The sequence below is a fragment of the Colias croceus genome, chromosome 14 (genome assembly GCF_905220415.1).
Source record: "Colias croceus chromosome 14, ilColCroc2.1".
NCBI lineage: Eukaryota > Metazoa > Arthropoda > Insecta > Lepidoptera > Pieridae > Colias > Colias croceus.
This window is the reverse complement of record NC_059550.1, coordinates 417633-439717: the sequence shown is the minus strand read 5'-3', so window position 1 is coordinate 439717 and position 22085 is coordinate 417633. Positions and strand designations below refer to the sequence as shown.

Genomic DNA, 22085 nt, shown 5'->3' with positions numbered 1-22085 from the left:
GATAATTAAATATTTGTTATTTGTGACACCTAAGTATTTATCACTAATAAAAAAATCGTGTCGGACCTAAAAAATATGTTTGCGAGATTATAAATCTACACAAAATAAAATGCATGATACTTTTTTAATACCAGGTAAAACTGTACTTTATCGGACGTCGAGTTGAGAAGCGTCTCGAATTGTTTTTCGTGAAATGAATCGCTAAATTTGACACTATCAAAGCAATAAATATGCGTTACAAAAACAAGATGGAGGAATGTTCTATAGTAATTTTCTGGTTTTCAAAAATTCATATCTCAAAAACCAAAAATTTCCGGCAACTGAAATTTCAGATTAAGGTTCCTTAAGTAGCTAACCACAAAAAAAATTACGCCTCTCAACTCTACGTCCCATAAAGTAAAGTTAAGCCTAATATGATTTTTCGTGAATGTCACAATTTACATATAAAACAAGGAAGAGTGAACAAAAAGACAACTTCGTCGTTCATTTACTTCGTTTATTTACAAATACTTATATTTATTTTAACGCAGAAACACTAGTACTAGTCCGTTTAGAAGTCCATGAAACATGATTCGCTCAAGATTGAATCCAGACATCCCGAATCACTGTACCTTTGAGAAATCTGAAAATAAAATATAAGAATTAAACAAACTAAAAAAAATTATCATCATCAACCATAAGACGCCCACGCGGGCTGGATAATATTTATATCGATATTATTTTTTTACCGTCCCATCCCTAATTTTTATGCAGTGATACCAGAATAACGAATTAAAAATGCCTTTTAACGTACATGTTACGAACGTAAATAATTGCATTATAATAATTAATAAGATACAAACTTAAACTTAGTATAGTATAAAATATTAAAGAAAAACATGTGTTGGAGATAAACAATAAATGAATTTGCAAACGGTATTTATCATTAATTCATAAAGTTTATACAAATTATACTTCACGTTATTTATGGTTTCTTTGGGTAAATTTTATTAATCTATAATAACAAATATGAACGGTGATAAAAGTTATAATTAAATATTAAAACAGTCTACGTACTTTAAAATTTACCCAAAAGTGGATGTAGTACCATTATGTGGCAACACTTTTACATTGACAATATATTTCAGTATTTTGCAAATTTGCTGCAATATTTCACAATATTTTGATGTAAAAGTACTTACAGATGAAAAGTAACATTATCCTTAATTACATTCCACGTTTCTGACCTCTTCTTACACGTAAATCCACTTCAATTTGGCATATTTCGCTCCGGTTTTTTCACGTTCACTGACATTAGCAAAATGGCGTTGGGCGCGCGTCAACTAGTTTTATATAACAGGTATGTAACGCTTACTCAAACCTTTGGCGAGCGGGGAACGCCTGCCAATGGCCACTCCGGTTGGTTTAATGCTCTAAGGTTTGTAATGAATTAGATCAAAGAGTACTGGACCATTTTTGGTGAAATTTACTTTATAGGTTATTCAGCAGAATAACACATGAGCTACTTGCCCGAAAAATCATACGAAATTGTTTGAATATAATATGCACGTATATTGTTAATATGATCTAATTTGAATAATTAGTTTCCAACTTCTTTTTTTTAGTTTTTGGTGCAAATAAAAAATAGATTTCCTACGATATAGACAAATCAGTCAGAGGAGATTAATAAAAAGAACAATATTTTTCGTGTCTTTTATTCACTTACAACAATCAATACAATTCATTCTAATCAGAATAAAACAGCGTTTCAATAATTAATATTTATTTATAATAACTTCCTATCAACACGTAACATCAAACAGTAAGATATAACTCATATGATGTAATTTCTGCTCGATAATACTGAAACGAACGGCAAAGCGAACTATAAAAACGTGGAATGCACGAATCGATCAAATAAATCACACTAGAAACCAGGCAAAAATAAATCTGTTTGTTTATAAATATATTTAGTATAATATCATATAAATAACAACTATGTCGCGCTATATATTTATTTACAGGTGGCGCGAAACTATGAACTTTCAACAAGGTATTGGAATTTGGAAATGTATGGCGATATCAGGGAGATATCGGCGAGATATCAGGGAGATATCGAAGAGATATCAGGGAGATATCGGAGTGATATCGAAGAGATATCGAGGTGTAGGGTGATATCGCCTAGTCTTCGAGGTTGCGGAAGGCCGCGGACATATCTTCGAGAAGCTGGTCGAAGTCCGCTTTGATCTTGGCTTCACCGTCCTTTACTGGGTCCTGCAATACGAAATATTTGGTTTTAGAAACGATATTAATGCGTTGAGGCATGTTTGAATAATACAAATTCGTTATGGAACACGTTAGTTAATTAAATCGATTATATTTTATTGTCTGATACTAAATGAAGTCAAGTATAGGGCCTAATTCACAAAATTCTAGGGCATCGAATTTGCGGAGTGCCACAGGGATCCGTCCTTGGTCCTTTGCTATTCAAAAGTTATAAGGATGCTACAATTTCACGGAGGAGTGCCCCAGGGGTCTATTCTTGGGCCACTGCTATTAAATACTTATACTTATCAATTGGTAGAACTGACTCCAATAGGTACTATTATAGTCGAGCCAATTTAATAGGCAACATTTGACGTCTATCAATTTTATCTTCGAAGAGATGTAACTTGTATAAAAACATCGATTAAAGTGAATTAATCGATACGGATTTGAAACATTTGTCAATCGAATTTATTAATTTATGATGATTTTTATTCACAAGTAATCAATGCATTCGATTCTAGATGACAGATTTCGATTTTTAGAGTAACATCTCTGGTATTTAAAAAGAAAAAAGGTTTATTGACACAAAATTGTAGCGACGTCAGTTCTTCAATTCAGAAATTGTTTATTATGTTTAGAATGGTTTATCAGTAAAATGAAATCTTAAAATTACTTGTATTGGTTATTATTATTATAAATATGTAATCATAATTTAAAAAAGTTAAGCAAATGTGCAGTTCTAACAAAACGAAATATCATGTTATTCTATGTCGTCGTTACTAGGTTACGTTGTTGAATTTTGTTGAACTGTCAAATGTTGCCTATTAAAATGGCTCTACTATAGTATAACGAACCTTGAACTTCATAGACGAAAGCTGGTACAACACGGGCCTCATGGCGTCGCGGATAACGTTCCACGTGACCTTGTTGTAAACTTGATAGATATATCACATCGCGGTGTGCCACAGGGGTCCATCTTTGGTCCATTACCATTCCATACCTATACTAGTGGTGATTTTTGAAGGAGTTCCACAGGGGTCTATTCTTGGGCCACTGCTATTAAATACTCATGCTAATGATAAAACTGACCTTGAACTTCATAGACGAAAGCTGGTACAAGACGGGCCCCATAGCATCGCGGATGACGTTCCACGTGACCTTGTTGTCGGACTGCGCGGTGCTCTCCACGGCGTGACGCGACATGTCGTAGAACGAGATTATGTTCTTCAGCATGCCCACCGTCTTGTAGAACGGGCAGAAGCGGTCGTACGCAGAGTAGCTGTAGAAATAAGAAATAATCGTAACAATAATCATCAGAAAACACAATTAAATCAATAAAAGGAACAGATCAAACTCAAACATTTATTTATTGAAGTTATACTTATTTTGGCGCGATGGAGAAAAATGATGAGAGTGAATTTTTACGATGCGTGCGCACACCGACACCTAAATTTAACAGCATGAAGTTAGTTCTAGGTGGTATGAAAATTGATAACTATGTTCAAGTTGTAAATTCTAGTATTTTTTTCGATACGCCAAAGAAGTATAACTTCTAACGCGTGTACATAAGTACACACACTCTTTTTCAATTAAGACTCCTTATAAAAGCACTTTTGAATCGTCAAATCATATTTTTACATTTACCACCGATTCGGAAAGCAGTATCTATAGTAAAGAACCGGCAAGAAACTCCATTGTTGCTCTTTTAAAATAATGTAACAACAATCATCATAATACGCTATTAAAGCAATAATTATAACAGGAAACAATATAGAACAGAATTATTTTAAACTAAGTAATTATTGAAATGTGAAGCTTATTTTCTGAATTTAATGTTGCAACATTATGTAGCCTATAATTATCTAAAGAATTTCGAAAATCTGCATTGATTTGTCATTGTAATAAATGAAATCTACAATTATTGCAAAAATAAATTTTATTACATCCTATTTACATTTTTATCTACTGACAACAAAACTAAACTCTCCTAATACTCCAGTCAGTCAAAACAATCAATTCACAATAATTCCAAAAGTTTTCAAACTTCGGTCAAGTGGGATTTTTTTTTTTGAGATTTTAGATTGGTTGCAAATTTAATACGTGATATGAAATATTATATCGAAAATTTCCCCAAGTTTGCAGAACTTTTGGAAATTTTTTCACGACCATACAACAAAAAATAATTTAATTGCAATTTTAACTATGTTCCAGACTGCGGACAAGGTTGCAAAATGAGATTTATTGTCGTCCCAATGTACCATTCACTTCACCGAAGTTTGAAAACTTTTGGAATTATTGTTAAATTTTCGATTTCGAATGTCGATACTGACTGATGTATAATAATTCTACATGTATATCAGAAATATATCAGAAACAATCCCACCTGTTCTGCTGCAAGAAGTCGTCCTTGAGCAGCTTGGCCACTTCGAGCGTGATCTTGTCGGTCTCAGCGAGCGACGCCTTGCCGACCAGTTGTACGATTTCTGACAAGTCCTCTTCCTCTTGGAGGATCTCCTTCACCTGGTAGAGAAGTTATATTCATTATTGCACGCCTCATAAGCGAAGCGTTGAGGTGGGTACTACTGTCACTTCGCGCAAAACATCTGATTTTTCAAACTTAAAATGTCTTTATGTATCATACATTGCACTTGTAAGATAATACATACACACACATATTAAGAAAAAACACTATTTTTAACATTCATGATATTTTTGATGTAATTTTTGTTATTTAAACTAGTTAAAAAACAGTTTAAAAAAGTTCTGTCTTGGACGTCCGTGTGTCTGTATGTGCGGAGGATTTTCTTGTTAACACGATAGCGACCGAAATACTTTACTAATCGAGTCTTTTTTTTTCTCTTACGCTTGAGTATGCTCAGGAATAGAACCCTTTCATTTTTCAGGGTCTGATTCGATGTGGTTTAATTGTTATTAAATAAACAAAAAAAAAAAAAAAGGATGAGATTATGAGGCGTGCACTTTTGGATTTTCCAAATTATTTTTTTACTATTGAATTGTTTTTTGAGATTTTAATATTTAGCTTTAAAGTTTATTTGACAAATTTTCAAGGACAGAAAAACGTGAAAGGTGCCTATTGAAAAAAAAACCAGATTAGAAAAACGCGAAAGGTCCATTTAATCTCGTCGTGAGCGAATTTTTCCCATTCATTATTTATTATTTATTTTTTATTGCGAAGCAATCGGGAAATAAGATCGTTTTGGAGATTTTAAATATTGTTATAATATTTAAGTGAGATTTCTCATGATTCGATTATGAGGACCAATTATTTTCTGTGCTTTCATTTCCTAAATAAAAAATAAATTTCATAAATGGATTCACACATTAATTTGTTAAAATAAAATTTATAAAGCTAATCGAAATAAAAAAATATGAATTTATTCCTTATATGTCTAGATATCCTTTTATGTCATATTTACACTATGTGTATGTATAAATATGATAATAACACTTAAAACTTACTATGACTGGCTAAATTATAAAATACAAACCTTTGTTCTGAGTGGCACGAATTCGGGGTAGTTCTTGTCATAGAAGTCATCTAGAGCGCGCATGTATTTACTGTGAAACAAAAGTTAAGTAAATTACATGTATTTATTATCAGCTAAAAGTTAATGAATCTTTGTTATTTGAGGTCCAAGCTGACTACATACTTTTAAAACTAAAATTTTTTTATATGGTTTTGTAACCCTTATGTAGGTACTAATATTCTTGCACAGTAAAATGTGAAATAAATAAATAAAATTAGTTATTTATTACGTTTATTGTTGGTCCTTCGAGACGGATTTATTTATCGCCCAATTATTATAAATTCTAACCAACCCACCTGTAAGAAATGAGCCAATTGATGGAGGGGAAGTGTTTCCTCTGCGCCAGCTTCTTGTCCAACCCCCAGAACACCTGCACGATACCCAGGGTGGCTGCTGTTACGGGGTCCGAGAAGTCACCTCCGGGGGGCGATACCGCACCCACGATGGATACGGAGCCTGGGTTATATATATTGTTTAGTAATTGAACATTTTTGAAGAAAAAGTTACGAGGCGGGATTTAAACTGGTGTCTTTCACTATTGGTCATATTAAGAGAAGCGTACATGGCTTCTCTAAAGCTATTGCAACCTATATTATCTGTTACGAATACATTTGCTTGTATACATTAAAAAAAATATATTAATCAAAATTAGATACTTCCACTAAATGTAAATTATATGATGAACCTAGTTAGGTTTCAAAAAAAACTTGTGGCAATAAATTAATTAAGAAAACTTAACGGCCACTTAAACTTTATGATGGAATGTATGTCGGGTTGTCTATTAATTTTATGTACCATAAAATATTAAACAACAATTACCAACATACAAAACAAAAAGGAAAACAAATAATACATATCAACCTTATCGTTTATCAGCGATCTCTTCCAAATGAAAGTAATGTAGCTACAATGAATTGAACTCACCCTCCCTATCAGGGTTTCCAAGACACTTAACCCTTCCAGCCCTCTCGTAGAAGGAGGCCAATCGGGCCCCGAGGTACGCCGGATATCCGGAATCGGCGGGCATTTCCGCCAAACGTCCGGAAATCTCACGCAAGGCTTCCGCCCAACGGGACGTGGAGTCCGCCATCATGGACACGTTGTAGCCCATGTCACGGAAGTACTCCGAGAGAGTGATACCTGTATAGAAAAAAAAAATTAATTATTTAGTTTAACAATCAACACATAACAGGTAACATGGATAAATCGCCATTAATAGACATTACATTATCTATACAATATTGTTATAAAGCTGAAGTTTGTTTGTTTGAACGCGCTATTCTCAGGAACAACTATTGAGATTTAAAAAAATAATTCCAGAGTTAGATAGACCATTTATCGAGGAAAACTATATGGCTATACATATATCATCAATAAACTACACTTAACACAATTATTGTTCTCACAACTTTTTCACCAAAACTACGCTCTAAATTACCTGCCAAACTCAAACATTTATTTATTCATAGACTTCGGTAAAAGCACTTTAGAATAATCATAACAGTTTAAACATTTACCAATCGGTGAAGCAGTATCAATGAAGAAGAACCGGTAAAACTCCATCTAGTTGGATAGTTATCTTTACATCTACCCCCAAAACACAAACAAACAGACACACATATACATACCAGTATAAATAGACGCTTCACGGGCAGCTACAGGCATGTTCGACGTGTTAGCCACAAGTGCTGTACGTTTCATGATGGATTCAGTCACTCCGTCAATCTCAACGCTCAGCTCCGGGAAATCACGGAGTACTTCGGACATCTCGTTACCTGATGGATAAAATGTATAAAATAAATAAAAAATATATTCTATTTTGAAGTGAAACTTCTTTAAAATCGTTGAGAGCAAAATTTCGAAGTCGCGTCATGGCAATACCGTCACGTCATGGAGTAAGGCGGCGATTTTGGTGTCTTTGAATATTGCCAAAGAAGTTTCACTTCTGACACGTATGGTCGGCACACACGCTCTTTTGTTTGTTAGTTTGTCAGATGTATTACGGTTATTCCAATCTATACAAAAGCAAATTAAATAAATCTAAAACCTTTTCAAACTTTCATAAGTTCTAGAGTTGTGAGTCACGTAACTAATCTTTACTTTACTACAACTTTCACTATACAATATACACGCAATAAAATGAAAAATATACATAATTATTAAACTTATTACCAGTTCATAGAACAACGTATAATCGATTATTTAGTGTTTTTAATTTTTTAAAAATGTTGTGTTAATATTAATATTAAATCCTTGAATGTTGAATTGATTTGATTTGATTTGAAATAAGAAAAGCCAACTCACCACGCTCCCCGCACCCGACGTAGATGATGACGTCAGAGTTGGAGTATTTGGACAGAGCTTGAGAGATCACAGTCTTGCCGCAACCGAAAGCGCCGGGGATGGCTGTTGTACCGCCTTGTACACATCTATATAAAAAAAATCATAATATGAGACTCATATTTTAAACTTTTTCCTACGTGTAAGCTGTTAGTTAGAAATTGAAAACACTTTAACGGATTTTAAACGACGCGGTTGGCGCAGTGGTAAAGTAACTGCCTACTGAGCCGACGGTTCCGGGTTCGATCCCCGGTCAGGGCAAATATTTGTGTGATGAACTCAATTATTTGTTCTTGGGTCTGGGTGTTATTATCTATATATGTATTTATTAAATATTATATTTATCGTCGCCTAGTACCCACAACACAAGCCTTAATTGAGCTTACTGTGGGACTAGGTCGATTTGTGTAATAATGTCCTATAATATATTTATTTATTTATTTATTTATTTATTTAATTGTCGATCATTTATTGAGTTATATTCAGTGAGTTGGTGATGCTAAATGAGTGAGTGATAATAATCAGTGAGTAAGAGGTATTTTATGAGTCAATCCTATCCACTAAGTGAGTGAGATTAACACACGGGAAGAGCGAATCAAGCACAAGTTGTCTCTTGAGCAGCTGGAGGTTTACGTGCAATGTGATGCTCAATGAGTTAGTTGTATTCAATGAGTTAGTAATATTCAATAATTTTGTGATATACAGTAAATGACTGTAAATGACAGTAAATAACTGTCCACTGAGTGAGTGATATTCAGTTAGTGTGTGGTGACCATTGAGTGATATGCAGTTTGTGTGTGGTGTCCACTGAGTGAGTGATATAGTTAGTGTGTGTTGCCACTGAGTGAGTGATATTCAGTAAGTGTGCGGTGACCACTGAGTGAGTGATACCAATATATAACTTACGGGAAGAGCGAGTCGAGCACACGTTGTCCCGTAAGCAGCGGGTGGTTGGCGGGCAGCTTCTCTGTGACCGGGCGCGGCTGTCGCACCGGCCACACTTGTAACATCGTGTATTGAGCTTTCTCACCGTCGAACTCGGTTTCTAGCACCATGTCCTAGAGAAAATGGAGTTAATATCAATAATTAATGTTATTTTTAGGACTAAGAGGCTAGATTTCGCCGTTGCAAGCCGAGACCTGAGTTTTATCAATTTTTACATTCTTTAAAAATTGCTTTATAGAAAAGCATTCCAATGCTTTAGAACAATCTCAAATATAATATTTTTCAATTCTTCTTTTTGAAGTGAAACTTCTATATCGGGGTTGGAAAAAAATTTAGTGTAACATTTTTCCGTTACGCGCCATCTTTTTCTTATCCCTACCACGCGTGATTCGACGTATTTCTGTAAAGTTGCATATAGTAAATTATTTTTTGAAAAATAAGGTCATAAAGAAGTTTCACTTCTTACGTGTGTACACTAGTACACGCACACATTTTTTTTTTATATAAGATACATAGACATGGACAAAAATTGATATTTATAATCACATATGGAATCAATACAATTCACATTATTAAACTAACCACTAGCAGATTAAAAGATACAATACACATTATAATGTAAATAAAGTCAGTTTATTTCTATAACAAATATATACTCACAGTGACTTTATAGTTGCCGGGTGGTGCGATGTAAGTGACTGTACCCTTGGCCCTCGGTGGCATCAGCATCTTATGTTTGACCAGAGTGTTCTCGTGGACGATACCGTAGAGATCACCACCAGTGATGTGCGAGCCCACCTGTGGTGAACAAAGTGGTGATGAACGGAAACAGGCAAGAAAGAATCATTTATTTTGATAATGGCCAAAAACATACAAAAAAATTCAAAATGACGTTAAAAAAATAAGTACATATAGAAAAAAGTCTGAAGAATAATTGTGGCAGTCCATTAAAAAAGGTTTCATGCATATATTTTTCTCAGAACATATTTCAGATAAAAATTATTTCACCGCATAGCTCACCGCTATTTTCTTACCGTCAAATAATTCTATGTCATTATAAACAATAAATCAATACGGGCATGTTTCCGCAAGTCGACGAGTTTATTTTGCGTGAAATAAGTAGTTACTCAAATTAATCTACTATTCTGTTTAAATATCCAACTAAAACCGACATCTGCTTAATTTTATTTTATTACTTTTTGGTCAGATTCCTTGAACTAATCTACAACATACCTTAACGTTCAGTGGGTTGAACTCCCAATCGATCTCCCTAGCCAAGCAGGGCACGTTCACACCCTTGGGGATGTAGATCGAGTTGGTCAGCTCGTTGATATCCTTCAGTGGTCTTTGGATACCGTCGAAGATGGAGCCGAGGATACCGGGTCCGAGTTCCACGGACAGCGGCTTGCCTGTACGGAGTACTGGGTCACCGACCGTCACACCCGATGTTTCTTCGTACACCTATGGGGAGAATGAATAAAAATGTATATAAAACACGAACAACTACAGTTATGTGTGATGAACATAGATGTTTGCTCTGTGTCTGGATGTTAATTATCTATATAAGTATTTATTTAAAATTATATATGTATTTTTATCAGCCATCTGGTTTCCATAACACAAGCGAAAGCTTACTAACTGAATGATTTTTTTTTTTGTTCAATCTCAAGATAATTACCTAAATTATTCGAAAAAATATTTGCCCTACAAAATCTATGGTTTGTTCAAAGAGTCCCCCTTTCCAAAGTGTATCGATAACGAGGTAAATGATTACTAACAAGCTGATTTTTTTGTTTTCACTTAGTTAATGTTTATATAATTCAACAGACATATTGTCCTACAAATTGCGTAATAAATATTTGAGAACCATCAAATCAAAAAATTTTACCCTTGTTATCTCTGTTAGCTACCACAATCGAGAGTTTCGTACACGAAATTATTCGGTGTCTCATCAAAATAAAGCTACAAACGGAAAATTAGCTTGATAGTAGTCACTTGCAAAAATGGGCGATGTATCCTGAACTACAATTATTTACGTCGACCAAAAAAATATTCTTAGCATGATAGATTACGTTTAAACTTGACAATATGTATATCGTAAACAATTTACATTTAAAAAAAAGTTTTTCAGTTAGGTACTGTCTTTAATGGTAAATATATGTACATTGTACATTTGCGATGCTGTTTGTATGAAAGTACAAATATTAATAATCTCTTTCAATACATTTCCAAATTGAATTTAAAAACTTTATTAAATAAAACACCAAAAATTTGTTTACTGTTCAACTACATCTTCCACATCTTTCATTCACAAAATATCCAACAATTACCTGAATGGTAGCCATGTCACCCTCGAGCCTGATGATCTCGCCCACGAGTTCATTGTAGCCGACACGCACCAGCTCGTACATAGCCGATCCGGACATCTTTTCCGCCGTTACGACTGGATAGACGGACAAACATTTTGAAAAATTTTAGATCAAAAAATTTGATCAATGAGCTATCAAGTATTATCACAGCCAGTAACCAAATATCTACTTCTCTTAGATTTATGCAGCTACGAAACTTCTTTTTTAAATTAAAATGTACTACTATTCATTTCATGAATAGTTGATAGATAGCCTAATTTGTCTGATGTAATTTTTTTACGAAGCGTAATTTTAATACGGGGTATTATTTCAAACTTACCGGGTCCAGAAACGGCGAATACATAACCGAACCGCTCCTCATTCTCCTCATTGGCGATCGTCTTCAATGCGCCCTTTGACGCCATTTTCAATATATTTATAATATATTTTTATATCTGTGAACAATTTGTTGAACTTATTAACCAGTGAAATTTTGTAGGATGTTTCCATTGCTAATATTACATAAACATAACAAATAACATAAATTAAATTGCATATGGAAACAATAGTTAAAATAAGCATTCATGGAAACCGATAAGCATCCAAAGAGACAAGCAAGCAGAAAATAACATTTGACACAAGAAAAATAACTAATAAATCCTGCTTTAAAACATATTTCAGATGTGTTTTCTTTAATTTGAATTATTTTTCTAAACTTTATATGTATAATGTGAATGATAGGAGACAATGTAGGAGACATGTCACTTAATAGTACCTAAGTCCTAAGTGGTTAGAGATTTTCTTTCATTCATATGCACCAAAAAACTATTCCAGAGTGTAGTAAAAGTTACCAAAAAGATGCTACACATAAAGTTGAGAGGTACCATAATATGATGACCTAATTCAATGAAAAGAATTAAGAAAAAAATATTATTTTATAAAATTGTATTGTGTAAACAAACCTTTACAAATACACCCAATAAAAAGATAATTTTTTTTTAATATAATTTTGAACATAAATTAAAGAAGTATGTCTTTATGGTTAGAAAAGTGCTGACAGATCAGCTGATCATTTATCATGCAGTCACTGATATCAACATCCATCAATGTCAATTGAGAATTGATTTTTTTTAGAATTTTCCATATCTATGATTTTCATAACCAATATTCCAGTTTTATCAATACTTGATAAACAAATTGATTTATGTAATTCTTTTAATATGCCCAAAATGGATATTTTTTATAAAGAAAACCGTTTTGTTCAAAACATAGAACCGTACATAAATAATGATTATTATAAAACACGGACTGAGTTTCCAATTTATTTAGACATACTTTTTCTCTTAATAATAATAATAATAGGGCGTAGGGATGTAAGGGCGTAGGGATGTGACGACCCCATCGCCCACGGTTGGAATATCTATTGTCTACGTGACAGTAGATATTCCACCCGTGCAGTCAGTCAACCCGCAGGACACCTTGTGGCGGGGTGTCGGGGAGTAGCGACCCCGCGGGAACCGAGCGCTCCCGGGGGAGGCCCCTGTCTTCATCTCCGGCTTGCCTTCACCGGCCGGTCGGAGTGAAGCCTGACGAGGACAGGACCCCCACCTCTGGCTTGCCTTAACCGGCCGGCCAGAGTGGAGTCGCGAGAGCTTTTAGCTCGAAGGGTGGATGCGAAGTGTAAGTGGCGAGTGGGCACGTGATGCTGGACCCTCAGGGAGCGCGTGATCGTAGTTTAAAGTCCAAGGACGCCTCTCCACCCTTAGCTGCTCACAATATGTTGCCCCCTTGTCGCACTATTGCAGCGACTTATTTCGGGGGCCCATACAGTGAGAGGGCGAGTCACCACCTGCCAACATATTTTTACTTTCTTTTAGTAGAAAGGCAGGTGCCATAGTTTCCAATAGTCCCCAAATACCGGCCCATTTAACATCCCACTCCATAGCCCAGTTTATTTTGTTTTTCCATATCTCGAAATAGTCCTACATCGGCCGCAGACTGCCTAGGACTGTATCTCTATAGTGCAGTCATGGGCAGGCTGCGGCTGGTGTCCCACAACACAGTAAAGTTCTCTAAAGGGCCTCTGCGTGTTGGATCCGTGTCCCCACGTAAGCCTTCCAAAGGACCGGGTACCTTCCTTATGATGGTACCCGAGTATTATGGAATGAGATACACATAATAATAATAATAAAGCCTTTATTTCCGAAAAAAGTTGACATATATAAACATAAAATTACTTAAAACTAAAAACGAAATTTCACTATAAAATATCTCTAATTTCGGTATGCCTTACGGCAAAGGCCTCCTCCAACTCTTTCCATTGTGCTCTGTCTGCTGCCACTCTTGTCCAAAAGGGCCCTGCGGTCATTTTTAATTCGTCCTCCCATCTCCTAGCTTTGCGGCCCCGGCTCCTTACTCCATCCCTAGGGTACCAGACAGTGACCTGTTTGCTCCATTTTTCTTTTTTGCAGCGGAGCATATGTCCAGTCCATCTCCATTTTAATTGGTCTATGCTTTTAAGGATGTCTGTTAATTTTGTTTTACGTCTAATGTCTGTACTCTTAACTTTGTCTTTTAGTTTCAGACCCAGCATGCTCCTTTCCATACCTCTTTGACAACTTGCTAGTTTATCCCTATGGCGTTTAGTTAGAGCCCAGGTTTCGCAGCCGTATGTTATACAGGGTAGGATGCAGGTATCAAATGTTTTCTTCTTGATCTTAATTCCCAGAGACTTGCTTTTCATGATTTCTTTCATGGCCCAGTATTTCTTCCATCCTGTTGCAATTCTTTTGTCTATTTCTTTGGACATTTGATCATAAGGTGATATAATCTGGCCGAGATACACATATTCCTCTACGTATTCAAGTTTTTGTCCATTGATGGTTATGTCTATGGGTGTTGAATTCGTCATTACTTTAGTTTTACTAGAGTTCATTTCTAGACCCACTTCCCTGCCTCTGTCTGCTAAAGTTTGTATCATAGATTCCAGTAGTAGCGGGTCTTCTTCTAATAACACCAAGTCATCAGCAAATCTGAGATTATTCAGTCTTGATCCATTTATGTTAAGTCCCACATGCTCCCATTCTAGTTTCCTGAAAATTTGTTCTAGCACTGCTGTAAACAGCTTTGGTGAGAGTGGATCACCCTGTCTGACACCCCTTTCAATTGGAAAAACATCTCCCATTGATTCCAGTCGGACACTAGCTTTACTTTCCTTGTATATGTTTTTGATGATGTCTATGTATAAATTTTGAATTCCCTGCTCTTTTAAGCTTTGCCATACGGATTCGTGTTTGAGACTATCGAAAGCTTTAGAGTAATCTATGAATGCCAGATAAATAGTTTTATTGTATTCATTGTATTTTTGGATAAGCTGTTTAATTGTATGTATTTGATCAATTGTACTGAATCCTTTTCTGAAACCAGCCTGTTCTATCGGTTGGTTTTCGTCTAGTTGGTTTGACACTCTGTCCAGGATAACTTTTGCGAAAACTTTATATACGTTCGAAATTAGAGATATTGGCCTGTAATTCCCAATATCGTCCTTTGCACCTTTCTTGTACAAAAGTATTATGTGCGATTCTGCCCAATTGCTTGGAATACTGCTTGTATATAAAACCTCATTAAAGATCCTGGTAAGTATTGGGGCTAGTTCTGTGATTGTCCCTTTCATCAGTTCATTTGTAATTTTGTCAGGACCAGGCGATTTTTCCATCTTTTGACTTTTAATAGCTTTCTCTACTTCCGATTGTAATATTTCTGGTATATCTTCATTAGCTTCCGTCATGTATTGTTGTATTTGAACATGTCTCCTTTCATTTGTCTGTGTGTTAGCCTGATTTGAATATAATGAACGATAATAGTTTGTCGCTATATTCTTGATTTTACTACGAGATGTTACTTGCAGTTCTTTGTCTCTTAGCTTTGGTATCCATTCTTTTCCTTTTTCTCTAAGTTCTTTAAGTGCTTTTTTTGTGCCTCCTGTTTTGATAATATAATTTTCCAGGGTTTTGTGACGTCTATTATTTCTATCTTTCCTCATATTTTCGCGGATCTGTTTGCTAAGATTGGAGATTTCTTTTTGGTTTTCTTTCTTATTAAGTATCAGTTCCTTTCTGTCTTGAATTAGTTTTAAAGTTGTTTCACTTAAATAGGTTTCTTTCTTCTTGTTTGTTGTTGTACTTGCCTGTTCTTTGAGCTTGTTTTCTACTTTTTTGTATTTCTCATTTAGTGACATATTTGAGTTAACAACTTCCATTAAGTCTTCTGTAGTTTCGAATTTCTCCCCCTTTTTGCACGTTAAGTAAATATTTTGAACGGCTCTTGGTCTAGGCTTCTTTAAACCACTTGCTTTGAGACAGCTACGTACCATACGGTGGTTGGTATTGAAGTTTAGGTTTTTCACTATTCCCGTATCACTAAATAACTTCGCTTTGTTGGTTATTATGTAATCAATTTCATTTCTGACCTTTCCGTCTGGAGATATCCATGTCCATTTGTTGTTGAGCCTTTTGCGAAAAATGGAGTTAAGAAGTGTTAAATTATGCTCAAGCAAGAATTCTACTAACTTTTCTCCATTTCTACTTCTTTTACCTTTCCCATATTTCCCTATTATATGTTCTTCTCCAGTTATTTGGGTACCTACTTGTGCATTGAAATCCCCCATGAGTACTAAATTGTTTTGAGAGTATTTTTCTGAAAATTCTCTTAGTTTATCATAGAATGTATCTATTTCTGCTTTTGATGCTTGCTCTGTTGGCGAGTAGACTTGAATTACTGTCCAGTTTTTCTTATGTTTGGGTAAGTTAATGTGTATTGCCGCTATTCTATCTGATATTCCTTCAAACGCGGTGATGTAGTTCTTGAGTTTTAACTTCACCAAAAAACCTACTCCTCTATGTCCAGAGACTTCGCCTTTATAGTACATAATATAATTATTTCTCTCTTCTATTCCTTCTCCTAGTCTCCGCATTTCACTTATGCCCAAGATGTCCCACTTGATGGTCTCTATAGCTAACTCTAGTTCTTTCAAACTTTCCTCTGTTCTCAAGGTTCGCGTATTAAGTGTACATATATATAAATTACTTTGTTTTTGTATATCTTTTTTTGTGTTGAATTTAGTTGGCAGATTTGTTGGAGGGTGGTGGTCGTCTTCCCCCACGGTGACCAGCCGGCTTGGGGGGTATTTTCTTGATGTTTTCCTTATATCTATATTTGTTTTAATATTAATTCTTTGTTTGTTCCGGTCGGAGGGGGCCTTTACTTGTTTTTTGACATCTCTGAAACAGAGGCGGATCGTTCGCGCGATACATATGTAAGGATGCTTGGCTTGATTACTCCTCTTTGGGTCTTAGCATTTTCATCATACTTTGTGTTTAACTTTTTCTGAGATGAATCGGTTGGAGAACCTGATTGTTCTCTTTTTCTTTTTTCACGATGGCTGTTGTTGGGTTTCTTTACAATTAGCTTATCGTATTTTATAAATGCTACATTCCCATTTTTTCTTTCTATTTCCACTTGTTGCTGTAATTTTTTACGTGTCTCTAGTACTTCTTTAGAGTAATCCTCTTTTACATACACGCCTGGAGGAAGGTTTCGCTTGTTTTTCAAAATAATATGTTTCTTCCATATGGTTGTTAGTGATATTATAACTGGACGGTTCTTATCTGATTGTTTTCCGATTCTTTTAATATTACTTATTTCTTGACTATCTAGATGTATTCCTGATTCCACAACAGTTTCTTTCACTAAATCCACTAGTTCTATTTCTGTTTTTCCCTTTTCTTCAATGCCGAAAAGAATTAAATTTTTTCCTCGTTTTTCCTTTTCTAAAGATGATATTTTTTGTTCCAAATTACTGACTTTAGTTTTAAGGTTGTTATTTTCTTCTATCAACAATTTCATCTTTTCGTCTAAGGCCTCCATTACATTTTTCGTTATTGCTGTTGTTAATGTATTTGTTTGTTCATTAAATTTTTCGTTGATTTTTGAAAACAAAATTTCCATTTGTTTTTCCATATTATTATTGGGTAATTCAGCTTTGAATGGTGGTAACACTATCACTACTATTTATGGTTGAAATGTCAAAGTCAATGTTTGTTGTCACTTGTCACTGACAGTTTGTTTGATATTTGACAGTTATTGTTCAGTGGAATGTTTTATAACGTTTTTTTAGGTTATACTGATCAAATAAAAACAATGATTTGTTTTGGAAAGCACTGTATCAAACACTTTAACACTATTTTGGGATGTTTTTAAGTTCTAGGTAAGATTTAAGCCTAATATGAGTTTAAATTGTCACTTTTACACTATTATTTCAATAATATTCACAGAGATCACTTTCGTACGTCTTTTCACTTTCGTCACCGGAACCGGAATCCATTACAAAATACTAAATGCTTACCTAACAAAAACTATAGTATATTATATGAATGCAAAATGAAATTTGTGCAGTACATGCACATATTACAATACATTTTATTTAAAAACATACATGAAGACATGTTATAGATACAACCTTGAGTTTCTTCCCGATTCTTCTCCATAGATACTGCTTTCCGAATCGGTGGTAAATGTTAAAAATACTTATGTAATGACGATTCGAAAGTGCTACTAAATAGTAGTCTAATTGAATAAATGAATGTTTGAGTTTGAGTTTGAGTTTGACCTAACAAAATATTGTTTTGGGGTGAAATGAAACCTATCTTTTCTAGAGTAAATAATGTGTATTATGTAATTTTTTGGATATAAAAATCATAAGAAATTAAATTAATGTATTGATATGTTTATACTGACTTAAAATGTATTCTTTTTTCAATATGCTTGGGTTAAAAACTTTACAAAAAACACATGTTTGAAGGGGAACATAAAATTAATATATAAAAAAAAGAAAAAGGGGTTTTGACTTTTGTATCATCATTGGATGAGTTGATAATTTATTTTCTTTCATTCACATTGTCTTGCATACAAATTATGTTTGATAATTGATACATAAATCCAATGGAATTCTTTGGAAGTAAATAAGTATAACTTGGACTTAGTAAATGGTAATAATCTAACATGGACATGGTAGCAATATGAGAGTATAGTAATTTCAACTGGGCACATTCATTATTACAAACCATGTTTCTCCTGTTTCTTGAAAAAAAAAACTATCACATGACCAATAAAACATAGGTTCAAATTTTGATTTTTGAGTTGTTTAGTCGTATTCATTTAGGTAGATGTAATTTAAACATATGCATTGAAGTCAATTTAAATAATAGGTTTCCTAATCTTATTGGAATGTTTCTTTGAATTAAAAAAGTGTGATAAATGCAAAGTATAAAAATACTATGTAATAACTTAGTTTGGATTGTAAAAATCCTTTTAAAATATATAAACCCCCTATATGGCCCTATATGAACAAATTTAGGGAAAAGGTAGAATTTGGGACAAACCAAATCAATATCAAACGATCACATGATAAAAAAATATGTTTTTAAAAATGAAATGATTGAATAGTTATACAAATTATACTAATTAAACTTACAATATGACTCTAAAACCCTTTATTAGGTAGAATCTAAAGAAAATATTTATTAATGAAAAGTTAAGGCGTATTGCGGCACATCAAGCAAGCTTACCAAAAACCAAATAATAAGTAATATTCACAACCTTTAGCACAAGCACAAATTAAATTGTAATAAAAGTTTAAATTTAAAAGCAGATTTACAATAAAATCAACTCACGGGACAAGAAAGATGGAAAAGACGACCCGAGAATGGCGGAGGATCACAACTTATCACAAGACCAATGATAAAATTTATGTCAGCTGACCTAAGTCTATGCTCTTTTGTCTATGCAAACATTTCATTGATTTTGATTTAAGTTTTTTTTTTACAAAAAAATCATCACATCTATTAGTTAACAAAACAGAATTTGTGGTTCAGAATCATTGATTACTATTTTTCTACGCTATTTTTAGTCTTATTTATTTCTCTCGATATGAAATAGATTTTTACAGAGTTATTTGTTAGTTATTTGCTCTGTGGACTATGATATTAGGCCGCGTATCCATCTGCAAGAAAACTTCCGCAAAAAATGTCCGACCGACGGTCTGTCTGACAGCAGCTTGCAAGCCTACTTGCAGGTGGAAACCTGGCCTTAGGCTGGTTGCAGAGCTTGACCAACCGTCAGTGCGTACGTCAGTCGCGCTTGTCATATGTATGGAAATTCATAAAACCTTTCATAGCTAGACCGACCATACGCACGCGTATTGTCATGCGCATTAGTGTCATAGTCATACAATTGTTGATGCGTATCGTCAGGACCGACGGTACGCACTGACGGTCGGTCAAGCTCTGCAACCAGCCTTAGGGCTTAGGCCCCGATTCCACCTGCAAGTAAACTTCTGCAAGAACTGTCCGACAGTCTGTCTGACAGCAGTCGTGAATGCTCTTGTGAAGAATGAAGAAACTATAAAGTCAATAGGATTATAATTATGAGATCTTAAGATGGAATAATGTGATTATTTTTTGAAAATGAAATGAAATGAAAATTTAATTGTTGAATTGTGGTTACAAAGTTTTTATAATAAATTTCATGTCCGCACAATTCACCAACAAATTGGCATACAATATATTTATATTATGCTTATCTAATTTTATAATTTAACTAAGTTACTATTTAAACAATATATTATTTACATTAGTTCATTAGATCATTTTACATTAATAGTACACATTATAAATTATAGTATACGATTTATTTCACAAAATAGAATAGAAAAATTGTGACAGTAACTCCTATCCCGTCACTCGCAAGATCTGGGTGTGTAAACACCTCCGCGATAAGTTGCGATAGTATGATCCGCGAGCTTCTCGCATGACATTTATTGCAGCATTAAATTGCAGGATATGTAAACGATATTGCAAGTAACTCATGCAAGACTTCCGCGAGTTTACTTGCAAGTGAAAACGGGGCCTTAGACTTGCAAGTTGCTGTCAGACAGACTGTCGGACAAAGGCAGAGGACAAAAGATCGGACATTTCTTGCGGAAATTTTCTTACAGATGGATACGCGGCCTTAGGTGATTTTATTTGCTCTGTGATCTGTCAGAAGGTGAGTAGTATTGAGTTGGTCTTGATCTAAGAGCAATTAACCTATAGAGTACTTGTATCGAGCGTATACAATTTACATATATTTGTTTCTCTCTATCTAAAGAAAACGTCGTATGAAAGAATGAGACAGCTATAGACAACAAGCTACGTTTCAACATAGTCATGGCACCATTTTTACTATAGGTACGTATTTAGATAGATAGAAGGTGATAGTGATGGGATGTGCTTCAATCGATAAAATCGTGAATGTATTTTGCATTTACGGTTTCGTGAAATAATAAATAATAAAAAAACAAAACTTATAATTAATTTCAGTTGAATACATTATTTGTTTAATCCTACGTATATAATAAATGCGAAATTATGTGAGAAGGGATGTTACTCTTTCACTGCGGAACCGATTACAATGAAATTTTGTACATACACACATAGGTTAGGTTTTATCCCGGAAATCCCACGTGAACGGGAACTGTGCAGGATTTTCTTTAAAAACGCGGGCGGAAAAGTAGTACATTATAAAAGAAATTTTAAAACTTGAAATGTAATTTAAAATAAAGAAGGAAATGATGATAAAGTTAAAGGAGTGAGGAGAAAGGCACAGTCAGCATGAAGGAATCATGCAGCATTTTAACAAGTTAATAAAAGGACAGTCTTAATGAAAATATTTTCCTAACATCCTACTAATAAATCGAAAGTTTGTGAGGATGGATGTTTGTTACTCTTTCACGCGAATACTACTAAACCGATTACAATGAAATTTGGAAAAATTACTTTTGATCCCGTAAATCCAACAGGAATGGGAACTATGCGGGTTTTTCTTTGAAAACGCATGTATATTAAGTATGTATTTCAATAGTAGTTTCTCATCTAATCAACCGTTTAATTTTCACATAGTTACACATTTAAAGTAGGTAACTTATGTGTAAAAAATTTCAAAATAAAAATTCACTCTCTTTAATCAAATGTATTTATTATCTACAGGAACAAAAAAAAACGTAAGCGTAAGATTGCACAATTCTTCTAGAGTATCCATCTTGATAACACGTAGGCTCGAAATGCAGTGAACACAATATTGCGAATTGTGGCGGCGTCCAATCAACTCATGTCTCACGTTTTATACCCATTTTTTATTTAGCTCTGGAAATCTAAAACAAAATGAATTTATTAATAATCTGAAAGAGAAATTAATAAACAAAAAACGAAAACTAAAACACATAGGGCAAATAAAACAACCACGTGGTATGTTTTATTTTCCTGCGGTAAAAAATTTACATCTATAATTTGCAACAACAACTACATATAAATCTGATTTATGAAACAAAATAAATAAATCAACGTTAATATGAAATAGATTTTTTGTCATAAATCGATAATATACGCTAGATGTGTTACAACACTACGGTGGTAAACAAAATGCCAAACGTGATATAATTGTGACGTTTTTTAAAAATTATTTCATTATTTTATATTCCACAACCCCATAAAGTGGGTAAATGTTACAGTTACAACATAAAATTACAAAAAAGCGCTTGATAAAACCTTCAAATAGGTTTAAA

At 34.1% G+C, this 22085-nt stretch overlaps 1 protein-coding gene and 1 long non-coding RNA gene across 3 annotated transcripts; both read right to left on the bottom strand.

Moving 5' to 3' along the window:
• Positions 1-478: 478 nt before the first annotated feature.
• Positions 479-1414, bottom strand: LOC123697304. Its single transcript, XR_006752223.1, has 2 exons — positions 1182-1414; positions 479-622 (listed from the first exon to the last, which is right to left on the bottom strand). It is a non-coding gene; the product is annotated as an uncharacterized LOC123697304 (long non-coding RNA).
• Positions 1415-1678: 264 nt separating this feature from the next.
• Positions 1679-19253, bottom strand: LOC123697189 (V-type proton ATPase catalytic subunit A). Of its 2 annotated transcripts, none has more exons than XM_045643609.1 (14): positions 19159-19253; positions 11769-11883; positions 11411-11523; positions 10314-10541; positions 9741-9878; positions 9042-9193; positions 8100-8224; positions 7424-7570; positions 6720-6935; positions 6092-6251; positions 5757-5826; positions 4631-4767; positions 3337-3526; positions 1679-2253 (listed from the first exon to the last, which is right to left on the bottom strand). In XM_045643609.1, exons 2-14 carry the CDS (start codon positions 11851-11853, stop codon positions 2161-2163), a joined length of 1854 nt encoding a protein of 617 aa, XP_045499565.1. In that variant the 5' UTR covers positions 11854-11883; positions 19159-19253; the 3' UTR covers positions 1679-2160. The 2 variants fall into 2 exon arrangements, with proteins under 2 accessions (XP_045499565.1, XP_045499566.1); XM_045643610.1 differs by having other exon boundaries at positions 19054-19164.
• Positions 19254-22085: the final 2832 nt, after the last annotated feature.